Source organism: Bos taurus, chromosome 29 (genome assembly GCF_002263795.3).
Source record: "Bos taurus isolate L1 Dominette 01449 registration number 42190680 breed Hereford chromosome 29, ARS-UCD2.0, whole genome shotgun sequence".
Lineage (NCBI taxonomy): Eukaryota > Metazoa > Chordata > Mammalia > Artiodactyla > Bovidae > Bos > Bos taurus.
Window position 1 is genome coordinate 41,850,156 of NC_037356.1, and position 12,413 is coordinate 41,862,568.

General features: G+C 44.0%; 1 protein-coding gene across 1 annotated transcript in view; it reads right to left on the reverse strand.

Annotated features, from left to right (window-relative positions):
- The window catches only part of LOC536947 (pregnancy-associated glycoprotein 1-like), a 28,223-nt gene extending 19,469 nt beyond the window's left edge, over positions 1–8,754 (reverse strand). Inside the window, exon 1 of the mRNA XM_059883151.1 lies at positions 8,518–8,754. Within this exon, the coding sequence (XP_059739134.1) occupies positions 8,518–8,754 (237 nt within the window). The remainder of the gene's footprint in view (positions 1–8,517) is intronic.
- Between the last annotated feature and the right edge of the window lie 3,659 nt (positions 8,755–12,413).

The following is a 12,413-nucleotide window of genomic DNA, read 5'->3' on the forward strand; positions in this document are numbered from 1 at the left end:
CTGACCTGCAAGAGACAGGAGAGTGAGTCAGACTCTGTGTCAGTAAGCTGAGTACACACTGTACATTCAACAAGGATGTCCAGCTCAGGGAGCTTCATGTGCCTCATAGCCTCCTTGACAAACTCAGGAGTCAACAAATATTGACAGGGAAATGCAGAGAGGAGGGCAGCATGAGGAAGGAATTTGTGAATGGGGCAGCTGGCCAATGACATACACAGACCTGAAGAGGGAAATTCCCTTCAGCCTGAGGGTTTTTAAAGCAGACAGATCCCCAGAGGGTAACTGTGGAAAGGACAGGGAGATGAAGCCAGATGGTTGAAATCCTGGCTGATGAACAGTGAGCTCTTGAGATACATATAAAGTTGAAGAGGAATTGCTATTGAACCTCAATGAACTCTGACCTGGGTCCTAGCAGAGCCCTCACTTGTCCTCATCTTGGCTGTATCCCCAGCGCCCAGACCTGCCAGGCGCCAAGTGCTCTCTGCACATTCTTCAATAAATGACTCAACTATGAAAAAGAGTGGTGATGTTATACTTTAAATTATTAAGATATCTTACTTATATTGCTTGTAGTAGGAAAAAAAAACAGCAAAAGTAAGAGTAAGTTTCAGGGTAAAAACAGAACATGTATCAAATTTCACTCCTTCCTGAACTCCAAATAAAAATAAAGTAAGACATTAGTTTTAGGCATAATTCTACTAGGACTCAGAGAAGACTAAAGGCTAAGGCAGCTGTGGAAAAAGCCGAATATTAATCCTAAATAGAGTAAGTCCCTTACATACTAACCTGGTCAGTTCTGAGAGCATGTTCTTAACACTAATTTGTTCATAGGTTCAACAAAGTTAACTTAGGTACCCAAGTAACACAATCAACTATACAGTACTGTACTGTAAAAGATTTATAATACTTTTCACACAAAAAATACATAAAACAAAAACAAAGAATAAAGAACACATTTTTTTTACTTCAACTTAAATTCTTCATTAGCACACTCAAAGATACTTATTGAAAGTGAAAGCATTAGCTGCTCAGTTGTGTCTGATTCTTTGCAACCTCATGGACTGCAGCCTGCCAGGCTCCTCTGTCCATGGAATTCTCCAGGCAAGAATACTGGAGTAGGTTGCCACTCCATTCTCAAGGGAGACTTCCTAACCCAGGGATTGAACCCCAGTGTCATACATTGAATGCAGATTCTTTACCATCTGAGCCATCCTTTTAATAGGGTTCTCATACATTACAAAAAAAAAAAAGATTTATTCATTGATTTTTGGCTGCACTGGGTCTTCATTGCTGTGTTCAGACTTTCTTGAGTTGCAGGAAGTGGGGACTCCTCTTTGTCGTGGAGCATAGACTCTAGAACTTGGGCTCAGTAGTTTCAGGCTCAGTAGAGGTGGCACAAGGGCTTAGTTATCTCACCTTATATGGGATCCTCTTGACCAGGGATCGAACCTATGTCCCCCGCATTGGCAGGTGAATTCTTTACCGCTGAGACCACCAGGGATGGCCATCTCATATTTTTAATCTTACAGTATCAGATCAGATCAGTTGCTCAGTCGTGTCCGACTCTTTGTGACCCCATGAATAGCAGCAAGCCAGGCCTCCCTGTCCATCACCAACTCCCGGGTTCACTCAAACTCATGTCCATCGAGTCAGTGATGCCATCCAGCCATCTCATCCTCTGTTGTCCCCTTCTCCTCTTGCCCCCAATCTCTCCCAGCATCAGAGTCTTTTCCAATGAGTCAACTCTTCGCATGAGGTGGCCAAAGTACTGGAGTTTCAGCTTTAGCATCATTCCCTCCAAAGAAATCCCAGGATTTCTGATCTCCTTCAGAATGGACTGGTTGGATCTCCTTGCAGTCCAAGGGACTCTCAAGAGTCTTCTCCAACACCACAGTTCAAAAGCATCAATTCTTCAGTGCTCAGCCTTCTTCACAGTCCAACTCTCACATCCATACATGACCACAGGAAAAACCATACCCTTGACTAGACGAACCTGTGTTGGCAAAGTAATGTCTCTTCTTTTGAATATGCTATCTAGGTTGGTCATAACTTTCCTTCCAAGGAGTAAGTGTCTTTTAATTTCATGGCTGCAGTCCCCATCTGCAGTGATTTTGGAGCCCAGAAAAATAAAGTCTGACACTGTTTCCATTGTTTCCCCATCTATTTCCTGTAAAGTGATGGGACTGGATACCATGATCTTCGTTTTCTGAATGTTGAGCTTTAAGCCAACTTTTTCACTCTCCACTTTCACCTTCATCAAGAGGATTTTTAGTTCCTCTTCATTTTCTGCCATAAGGGTGGTGTCGTCTGCATATCTGAGATTATTGATATTTCTCCCGGAAATCTTGATTCCAGCTTGTGTTTCTTCCAGTCCAGCGTTTCTCATGATGTACTCTGCATATAAGTTAAATAAATAGGGTGACAATATACAGCCTTGATGTACTCCTTTTCCTATTTGGAACCAGTCTGTTGTTCCATGTCCAGTTCTAACTGTTGCTTCCTGACCTGCATACAAATTTCTCAAGAGGCAGATCAGGTGGTCTGGTATTCCCATCTCTTTCTGAATTTTCCACAGTTTATTGTGATCCACACAGTCAAAGGCTTTGGCATAATCAATCAAGCAGAAGTAGATGTTTTTCTGGACCTCTCTTGCTTTTTCCATGATCCAGCAGATGTTGGCAATTTGATCTCTGGTTCCTCTGCCTTTTCTAAAGCCAGCTTGAACATCTGGAAGTTCATGGTTCACATATTGCTGAAGCCTGCTTGGAGAATTTAAGCATTACTTTACTACCGTGTGAGATGAGTGCAATTGTGCGGTAGTTGGAGCATTCTTTGGCATTGCCTTTCTTTGGGATTGGAATGAAAACTGAACTTTTCCAGTTCTGTGGCCACTGCTGAGTTTTCCAAATTTGCTGACATATTGGGTGCAGCATTTTCACATCATCATCTTTCAGGATTTGGAATAGCTCAACTGGAATTCCATCACCTCCACTAGCTTTGTTCGTAGTGATGCTTTCTAAGGCCAACTGACTTCACATTCCAGGATGTCTGGCTCTAGGTCAGTGATCACACCGTCATGATTATCTTGGTCTTGAAGATCTTTTTTGTACAGTTCTTCTGTGTATTCTTGCCATCTCTTCTTAATATCTTCTGCTTCTGTTAGGTCCATACCATCTCTGTCCTTTATCGAGCCCATCTTTGCATGAAATGTTCCTTTGGTATCCCTGATTTTCTTGAAGAGATCTCTAGTCTTTCCCATTCTGTTGTTTTCCTCTATTTTTTTTGCATTGATCACTGAAGAAGGCTTTCTTATCTCTCCTTGCTATTCTTTGGAACTCTGCATTCAAATGCTTATATCTTTCCTTTTCCCCTTTGCTTTTCGCTTCTCTTCTTTTCACAGCTATTTGTAAGGCCTCCCCAGATAGCCATTTTGCTTTTTTGCATTTCTTTTTATTGGGGATGACCTTGATCCCTGTGTCCTGTACAATATCACGAACCTCATTCCATAGCTCATCAGGCACTCTCTCAGATCTAGGCCCTTAAATCTATTTCTCACTTCCACTGTATAATCATAAGGGATTTGATTTAGATCATATTTGAGTGGTTAGATCATACCTGAATGGTCTAGTGGTTTTCCCTACTTTCTTCAATTTAAGTCTGAATTTGGCAATAAGGAGTTCATGATCTGAGCCACAGTCAGCTCCTGGTCTTGTTTTTGCTGACTGTATAGAGCTCCTCCATCTTTGGCTGCAAAGAATATAATCAATCTGATTTCGGTGTTGACCATCTGGTGATATCCATGTATAGAGTCTTCTCTTGTGTTGTTGGAAGAGGGTGCTTGTTATGACCAGTGCATTTTCTTGGCAAAACTCTATTAGTCTTTGCCCTGCTTCATTCCGTATTCCAAGGCCAAATTGGCCTGTTACTTCAGGTATTTCTTACTTCCTACTTTTGCATTCCAGTTTCCTATAATGAAAAGGACATCTTTTTTGGATGTTAGTTCTAAAAGTCTTGTAGGTCTTCATAGAACCGTTCAACTTCAGCTTCTTCAGCGTTTGCCTTGGAAACGAACAGAGTTCATTCTGTCCTTTTTAAGATTGCATCCAAGTACTGCATTTCGGACTCTTTTGTTGACCATGATGGCTACTCCATTTCTTCTGAGGGATTCCTGCCTGCATTAGTAGATATAATGGTCATCTGAGTTAAATTCACCCATTCCAGTCCATTTCAGTTCGCTGATTCCTAGAATGTCAACATTCACTCTTGCCATCTCTTGTTTGACTACTTCCAATATGCCTTGATTCATGGACCTGACATTCCAGGTTCCTATGCAATATTGCTCTTTACAGCATCGGACCTTGCTTCTATCACCAGTCACATCCACAGCTAGGTATTCTTTTTGCTTTGGCTCCATCCCTTCATTCTTTCTGGGGTTATTTCTCCACTGATCCCCAGTAGCATATTGGGCACCTACTGACCTGGGGAGTTTCTATATAGTACGTTGAAAAGTACAGTAGTGAAGAACAACAGCTGGCATCCAGGGGCTGGTGTCACGTGAACAAGCAAGAAGAGTTACTGACTGGAGGAGGGAGAGGAGGTGGAGATGGAGGAACTGAAGGATCATCAGCAATAGGAGATGGAGGGCACGCTTCAATGTCACTCAGTCCTGACTTTGCTGGGACACAAGTTGGCATCTTTGAAAGTTCAAAACTTGAATGTTTGTATGTCAGGGGCTAACTGTGTACATCACTTCATGGGAAATAGATGGGGAAACAGTGGAAACAGTGTCAGACTTTATTTTGGGGGGCTCCAAAATCACTGCAGATGGTGATTGCAGCCATGAAATTAAAAGACATTTACTCCTTGGAAGGAAAGTTATGACCAACCTAGATACCATATTCAAAAGCAGAGACATTACATTGCCAACAAGGGTCCAGATGTCTAGTCAAGGCTATGATTTTTCCAGTGGTCATGTATGGATGTGAGAGTTGGACTGTGAAGAAAGCTGAGTGCCAAACAATTGATGCTTTTGAACTGTGGTGTTGGAGAAGACTCTTGAGAGTCCCTTGGACTGCAAGGAGATCCAACCAGTCCATTCTAAAGGAGATCAGCTCTGGTTGTACTTTGACAGGAATGATGCTAAAGCTGAAACTCCAGTACTTTGGCCACCTCATGCGAAGAGCTGACTCATTGGAAAAGACTCTGATGCTGGGAGGGGTTGGGGGAAGGAGGAGAAGGGGACAACCGAGGATGAGATGGCTGGATGGCATCACGGAGTCGATGGACATGAGTTTGAGTGAACCCCGGGAGTTGGTGAGTGACAGGGAGGCCTGCGGAGCTGCGATTCATGGGGTTGGCAAGAGTCGGACACGACTGAGTGACTAAAATGAACTGAACTGAATTGTGTACAACAGAATCCCTAAAAAAGATCACATATTGACATCACCAGGTATTTCTGGAAGTGGGTGAAAGAGAGAGAGAGCTGAGGTCCCTCCTTAACCACAATGAAAATCAGAAGATTTGGGGGTCTGAAAACAGAAGCACATGTGAGGGTGTGGGTATCATACCTCCAAAAAGGAATTGTGAGGCCATAAATATGCGAAATGGAGACTCTTGGCCTTCCCATCCCCTCTGCTCCCAGTACTTTACCCTTTAAATAAGAGTCAGGAAAACTCTTCCAGGGAATCGCACTGGCCCAAGTGGAAACATGAAAGGTACCAATATGAGGGTTCCCAGTCTACTCTGAAGTGAACCTCAAAGTCAACAAGCCACTGCCCTCTGAGCTCACTCCTCAACCCCCCTATTCTTAATCATGAGCCCACAATGCAGATGTACCAGACATATAGCTGCTGCTGCTGCTACTGCTAAGTCACTTAGTCATGTCCGACTCTGTGCAACCCCATAGACGGCAGCCCACCAGGCTTCCCTGTCCCTGGGATTCTCCAGGCAAGAACACTGGAGGGGGTTGCCATTTCCTTCTCCAAGGCATGAAAGTGAAAATGAAACTGAAGTCATTCAGTCATGTCCAACACTTTGCGACCCTATGGACTGCAGCCTAGCCAGCTGTTCCATTCATCAGGTTTTGCAGGCAAGAGTACTGGAGTAGGGTGCCGTTGTCTTCTCCAAGACATCTAGCAGGACCTCTGCAATAGAAGACAGAGAGCAAAACAAAAAGGAAACAGCAACCTGGAGAAAGAAAAGAAAACATATTTTAAAAAACTGTCTTTAGAGAATAGAATGTTTACAGTAAAGTAGAGGGATTTCCTGGTGGCTGAGTGGTGAAGAATCCACCTGGCAATTCAGGATCCCCAGGTTGGGAAAATCCCCTGCAGAAGGCACTCCACGATTCTTCTCCCACGGACAGAGGCACTGGTGGGCTATAGCCCATGGGGCAGCAAAAGAATCAAATATGACTTAGAGACTAAACAACAACAACAATAAAGAAGAACACAGTGCTATTAAAAATAACGGAATGTTGAGAGAAAAAAAGCAATTCTCAGAAAGTAAAAATATGATGCAAATTACAAACTCAATAGACATTTTAGAGATAAAGTTGGGAAATCTCTCACAAAGAACAGCAGAAAAGATGAAGCTATAGAAAACAGCTTCCAAAGGTAAAAATGAAGGAAAATCCAGTCAGTATAACATTTGAATAATAAACTTTCCAGAAAGAGGGACTAGAGGAAACTCAGAGGCGGGGAAGCAAGAGTGAACTAACTCATGAAAATTTACTAGGACCAAAGGATATATGTTTTCAGATTGAAATGGTGCTTTGAGGATAAAAGCAGACCTATGTCAAGGCACATTAGTGTGAGATTTTAGAACACTGGGTAAAGACAAGACATTACATCTTCTAGAGCAGGAGAGAAAAACAGGAAACTGAGAAAAGATCAGGAATCAGAATTACTTTAGCTTTCATCATAGGAATGCTGGAAGCAAGAAGACAGTGGAAGAATGCCTTCAAAATCTTGAAGTAAAACAATTTCTAACCTAGAATTATATACCTATGTGATTAGTTGCTCAGTCGTGTCCGACTCTTTGTGACCCTATGGACGATAGCCCACCAGGCTCCTCTGTCCATGGAGAATCTCCAAGCAAGAATACTAGAGTGGGTTGCCAGGCCCTCCTCCTCCAGGGGGTCTTCCCAACCCAGGGATTGAACCCAGGTTTCCCACATTGCAGGCAGACTCCTTCCTGTCTGAGCCACCAGGGAAGCCCAAGAATACTGCAGTAGGTAGTCTATCCCTTTTCCAGGGGATCTTCCTGACCCAGGAATCAAACCAGGGTCTCCTGCAATTCAGGAGGATTCTTTACCAGTTGATCTACCAGAGAAGCCCTGGAATTCTATACCTATACAGACTATTAAATCAAGTGGGAGGGTAGATTGAAAAATAATTCAGACATGCAGGATATCAAACAAATTCTTCCATTCATCCTTTTTTAGGAAGCTGCTGAAGGAGTTTCCACCACAAGAACTGTGTAAACCAAGACAGGGCTTCCCAGGTGACTCATTGGTAAAGCATCCACCTGCCAAAGCAGGAGACATGGGTTTGGTCCCTGGATTGGGAAGATCCTCTAGAGAAGGAAATGGAACCCCCTCCAGTATTCTTGCCTGGGAAGTCCCATGGGCAGAGGAGTCTGGAGGGCTAAAGTCCAAGGTGTCAGAAAAGAGTCAGACACAATTTAGCTATTGAACACTAACAACAAACCAAGAAAGAGGACATGAGATATGGAAGATGGTGCTCTGGTGCAAGAGACAAGAGAGGGAAATCTTTCTAGAATAACAGCAAGAGGAACTCCCAGAACAATAACTGTACCCAGTGTAAAGAGTAACTGGTAGGCAGAAAAATAGCCCCCAAAGATGTCTAGGTCTTAGTTCCATGATATGTCCTCATTCCTAATATTGGTAAATACATTATGCTACATGGAGAGAGAGAATTAAGATTGCACATAGAATTAAGGTTGCTAATCAGTTTACCTTAGAGTAGGAAGATTATTCTGGATTTCCAGGTAAGCCCAATGTAATCACAAAGTTTCTGATGGAAGGGGGAAGGAGTAGAGTCAGCATAGTGATGCAATTGAGAGAGACTCAACCAGCCATTTCTAACTTTGAAGACGAAAGGGAGCCACAAGCCAAGAAATGCAGGCAGCCTCTTGAAGCTGGAAAAGACTACAAAACAGGTTCTCTGTGAAAGCCTCTAGAAAATAACACACCCTTGCTGACACCTAGATTCTACCCCGTGAGACCTGTTTCAGACTTCTGACCTCCAGAACTATAAGACCATACATTTGTGTTGTGTTAAGCCACTGAATTTCTGGCCATTTGTTACAGCAGCCACAGGAACTCATACAACAACTAATTCAAGTTTGAGCCTGGCATGTAGAGCTAACTGTTGTCACCATTATCCTCTATATCTTAAGGCAACTTCTGGGGCATGTGGCCTACCTGAGTCAAAGAAGCAGCAGAGAAATAAGAAACTAAGAAACCATGGAGCTAGGGACACACTGAGGACCCACCTGGTGGCTGCAGGAGACCCTGTAGTACAGCTCATTAACAAAATGGTCACAGTTGTTGCTGATCAGACTGTAGCAGAACTCCTGGCCCACCAACTCCTCCGCCCACTGGACGATTTTCCTGGGAGGGAATGGGTTGTACTTGTCACCATGCTTGTTGTTGACCCTGTACAAATCTCTCCCAACCACGTCACACAGCCGCTCCTTCTTTACTATGGCCCTGTTGGCCACTGAAGACATGATACTGGACCCACCAGCTCCCGAGATTCCGCCTGTGGATTCAGGATGAGGAACACAATTGGTCCTGGGCTGGCCCCCAGCCCAGCACCCACCACATCCACAAGGGGATGAGCAGATGAGTCAGGGTCAGAGCTGTGTGGCTTTGGATAAGACCCTTGTGGTCTCTGGTCCCTGGTCTCCTTATCTGAAATGAGGAATGAAGTTCCATAATTTGTTGGGATTTTTTTAACCTACAGCAGCTGGCCTTGCACACCCTGTGACACCCCAGTGGCCCTCTTGATTGTGCAAATACAGGCTCTGAGCACACCCACCTCCCTGGGAGAATAGAGTGTGAATTTGTTGTGATCCTGCCAAGACTCCACTTCCCTGACACACACAAAGCTGATTACTGCACAAAAGGTGTATGGATTTGGGGAACAGATCCATTCTTAATGTGTAGAGGTATCTCGTGGCTTTAATTTGTATTTCCCTAGCAGCTAAAGATGTTGAGCATCTTTTCATGTGCTAATTTTCCATCTGTGTGTTCTCTCAGAAGTGCTGTCCCCTTCTCTACTTCCTGAAATTTTGTAAAAATTGGGACTGTTTCCTTAAACTGTTCATGAAATTTGCTGGGGAAGCTATCTAGACCTGGATATTTCCTTTGGAAGATTTTTTAATTAAAAAAACACTGATGTATAGAACAGTCTTATGGACTCTATGGGAGAGGGAGAGGGTGGGAAGATTTGGGAGAATGGCATTGAAACATGTAAAATATCATGTATGAAACGAGATGCCAGTCCAGGTTCGATGCACGATACTGGATGCTTGGGGCTAGTGCACTGGGATGACCCAGAGGGATGGTATGGGGAGGGAGGAGGGAGGAGGGTTCAGGATGGGGAACACATGTATACCTGTGGCGGATTCATTTTGATATTTGGCAAAACTAATACAATTATGTAAAGTTTAAAAATAAAATAAAATTTAAAAAAAATTCAATTCCTTTAATAGGACATAGAAATAGACTGTGTATCTATTTTATCTTGGGTTGCTTTTGATAGTTTCTGTTTTTCAAGAAATTGATCCATTTAATGCAGATTCCATATATATACATGACTATGCAATATTTGTTTTGCTCTTTCTGACTACTTTACTCCGTAAAACAGGTTCTAGGTTCATCCACCTCACTACAACAGATTCAAATTCATTCCTTTTTATGGCTGATTAATATTCCATTGTACTGATGTACGCTATCTTCTTTATCCATTCATCTATCGATGAATATCTAGGTTGCTTCCATGTCCTGGCTATTATAAATAGTGCTGCAACGCACACTGGGGTACATGTGTCTTTTTGAATTGTGCTTTTCTCAGAGCATATGCCCAGTAGTGGGGTTGTTGGTCATATGGTAATTTTATTCCTAATTTGTTAAGGAATCTTCATACTGTTCTCCATAGTGGCTGTACCAATCTACATTTAATCTTAGTCATCAAATGTAATACATACACTCAGTGCATAAGATTTTCTTATCTTTTCAATGTCTGTGGGGTCTTTAGTGAAAATCCTTCTTTCATTTCTGATGATGGTAATTTGAATCTTTCCCCCTTTTTTTCTTTGTCAGTCTCACTAGAGTTTTACCAATTTCATGGTATTTTCAGAAAAACAGCTTTGACCCTATTGATTTTCTCTACTGGTTCCTGTTTCCAACTTTATAGATGTCTGCCCTTATCTTTTCTATTTCCTTCTTTTTACTTGCTTTGGTTTATTTTGCTCTCTTTTTCTAATTTCTTCAGTTGAAAGCTCAGAGTACTGATTTTAAACTTTTCTTCTTTTCTACTATAAGCATTTAAGATAATACATTTTTTCTCAGCACTTTATCTATAGCACACAAATTTTGATATTTTGTGTTTGCTTTTTTGTTCATTTTACAATGTTTGCTAACATCCATTGAGACTTCCTGCCTGAAGAGTCTGGCAGGCTATAGGTCCTGGGATCATAAAGAGTCGGACATGACTGAGAGTCAGACAGGACTGACATTTAGACAGAAAATCCTTCCTTGCTTTCAGGGACCAGATGGACCACGTTCTTGTCTAATAGCCACTTTGAAAACATCTCAGCCAGATCTCCAGGTAGAGCGTTTGGCCTGCCTGCTCTAGAAAAACCAGATGTACATGAACCTAAGCCATCACAGAGAGTGGCTTCTTTGGGGAGAAGGGGTGATGTTTAGTCTTCATCACGTGATGGGCAACCAGGACGGTGCAAGCACTTGTCTTGGGCACCAGCCCCCACCCCTGCTGAGACATGGGAAAGGAGGGAGGGTCCTGGGACTGTGTTGGCTGAGTCCGTGTCCACTCAGGTGTACCTTCACATGCCCGGGGCTGTGCAGATGTGTTTCTGCACGTGTGTACTCAAGACACAGCATGCACAGCATTTTCCCAACATGTCCCAGCACCAGGCCCACCCAGGGCAATGCTGGGCAGTCAGTCTGTGGACAGACCCCCAAGCCCACCACCCTGTGCTCATGGTGTCCATGGCCTCCTTCAGCCCCATCTTTAGGTCCCCTCCTGCTCTCAGGATGCCCGTCTCTCATACCTTATGTCTTGAGAGATGCAAGTTGGAGAGATCTTAATGTGACCCAACGTGCAGTTCAGGGACCAGAACCTTGTGGGATCACACAGCAGTCAGCAATGGGGTGGACACCTGCCACGTGGCCCTTCCACCCACACAACCTGACAAGAAGCATCATCCCATTGTGGAGGCACAGGAACCAGGGTTCCCAGAGGGCGATGCCCTGCTCAAGGTCACTTGTGCCAAGAGCCCAAGCCGGGCCTTTGTCCACATCACCCACTAGGCACCCCACAGTCCTGCCTGATTCCCTTTCCTCACCCCATTCCTCATGGTCTGTGTTCCACCCCAGGGCACCTCAGCTGCAAAAACTGATCATTTTTCTGTTCCCGCTACATTCCTGATCTGGGGAATGATGTTCCCTGTTCCAACCCCTCTTCCAGGTTTCCTAGTCCCCAGAGAGGGCCATCCGAAGTCCTCCAGCTCCCTTACACATCCTTTCCTTCTTCCCCACACTCACACCCACCCCTGCCACCTGCATCCAACCACAAAGTCCAGTCAGTGCCCACCCTGGAAGTTTATCCTGAATTCACTGCCTTGTCCATCTCCCATCCACTGACTTGGTCCAGGCCAGCCCCTACCCTGCCTCTGTGACCCCCTCTACCCTCTGACTGCCCCCGAGACCTCCTATCTCCATCATTCAATCCCCAAATGTCCCCAGTTGTCTAAGACCACAGCTGGGATGGTAACAACAGCTAACAACAGCTAACAATAGCAGATACTAACAAAGGCAGTCAGCTGTGTCTCTACTTAGACAGGAAATGGACAGGATGAAGGTGCAGAGCACCACAGAGCAAAGCCACACAGGCCCGCCTTTCTGAGAAATATGATACCTTTTCCAGGAATTGACTGAGTTTCAGTAACTCGGGGGCTCTCAACATATCCACAAGCCTGCTTTGCATCCTCCTCCCATTCCCAGTGAGTCAATCGCCCCTGATTTTCCATCCAGATGCTGTCTGATTGTTGGAGAACTGGTTCCTGTCTGTTTGTAGCCTTGAAATAAGTTGGTTTTCACCCAGATGAGAAGCAGGTGAGTGCATCCCATATGTTGATTGGAT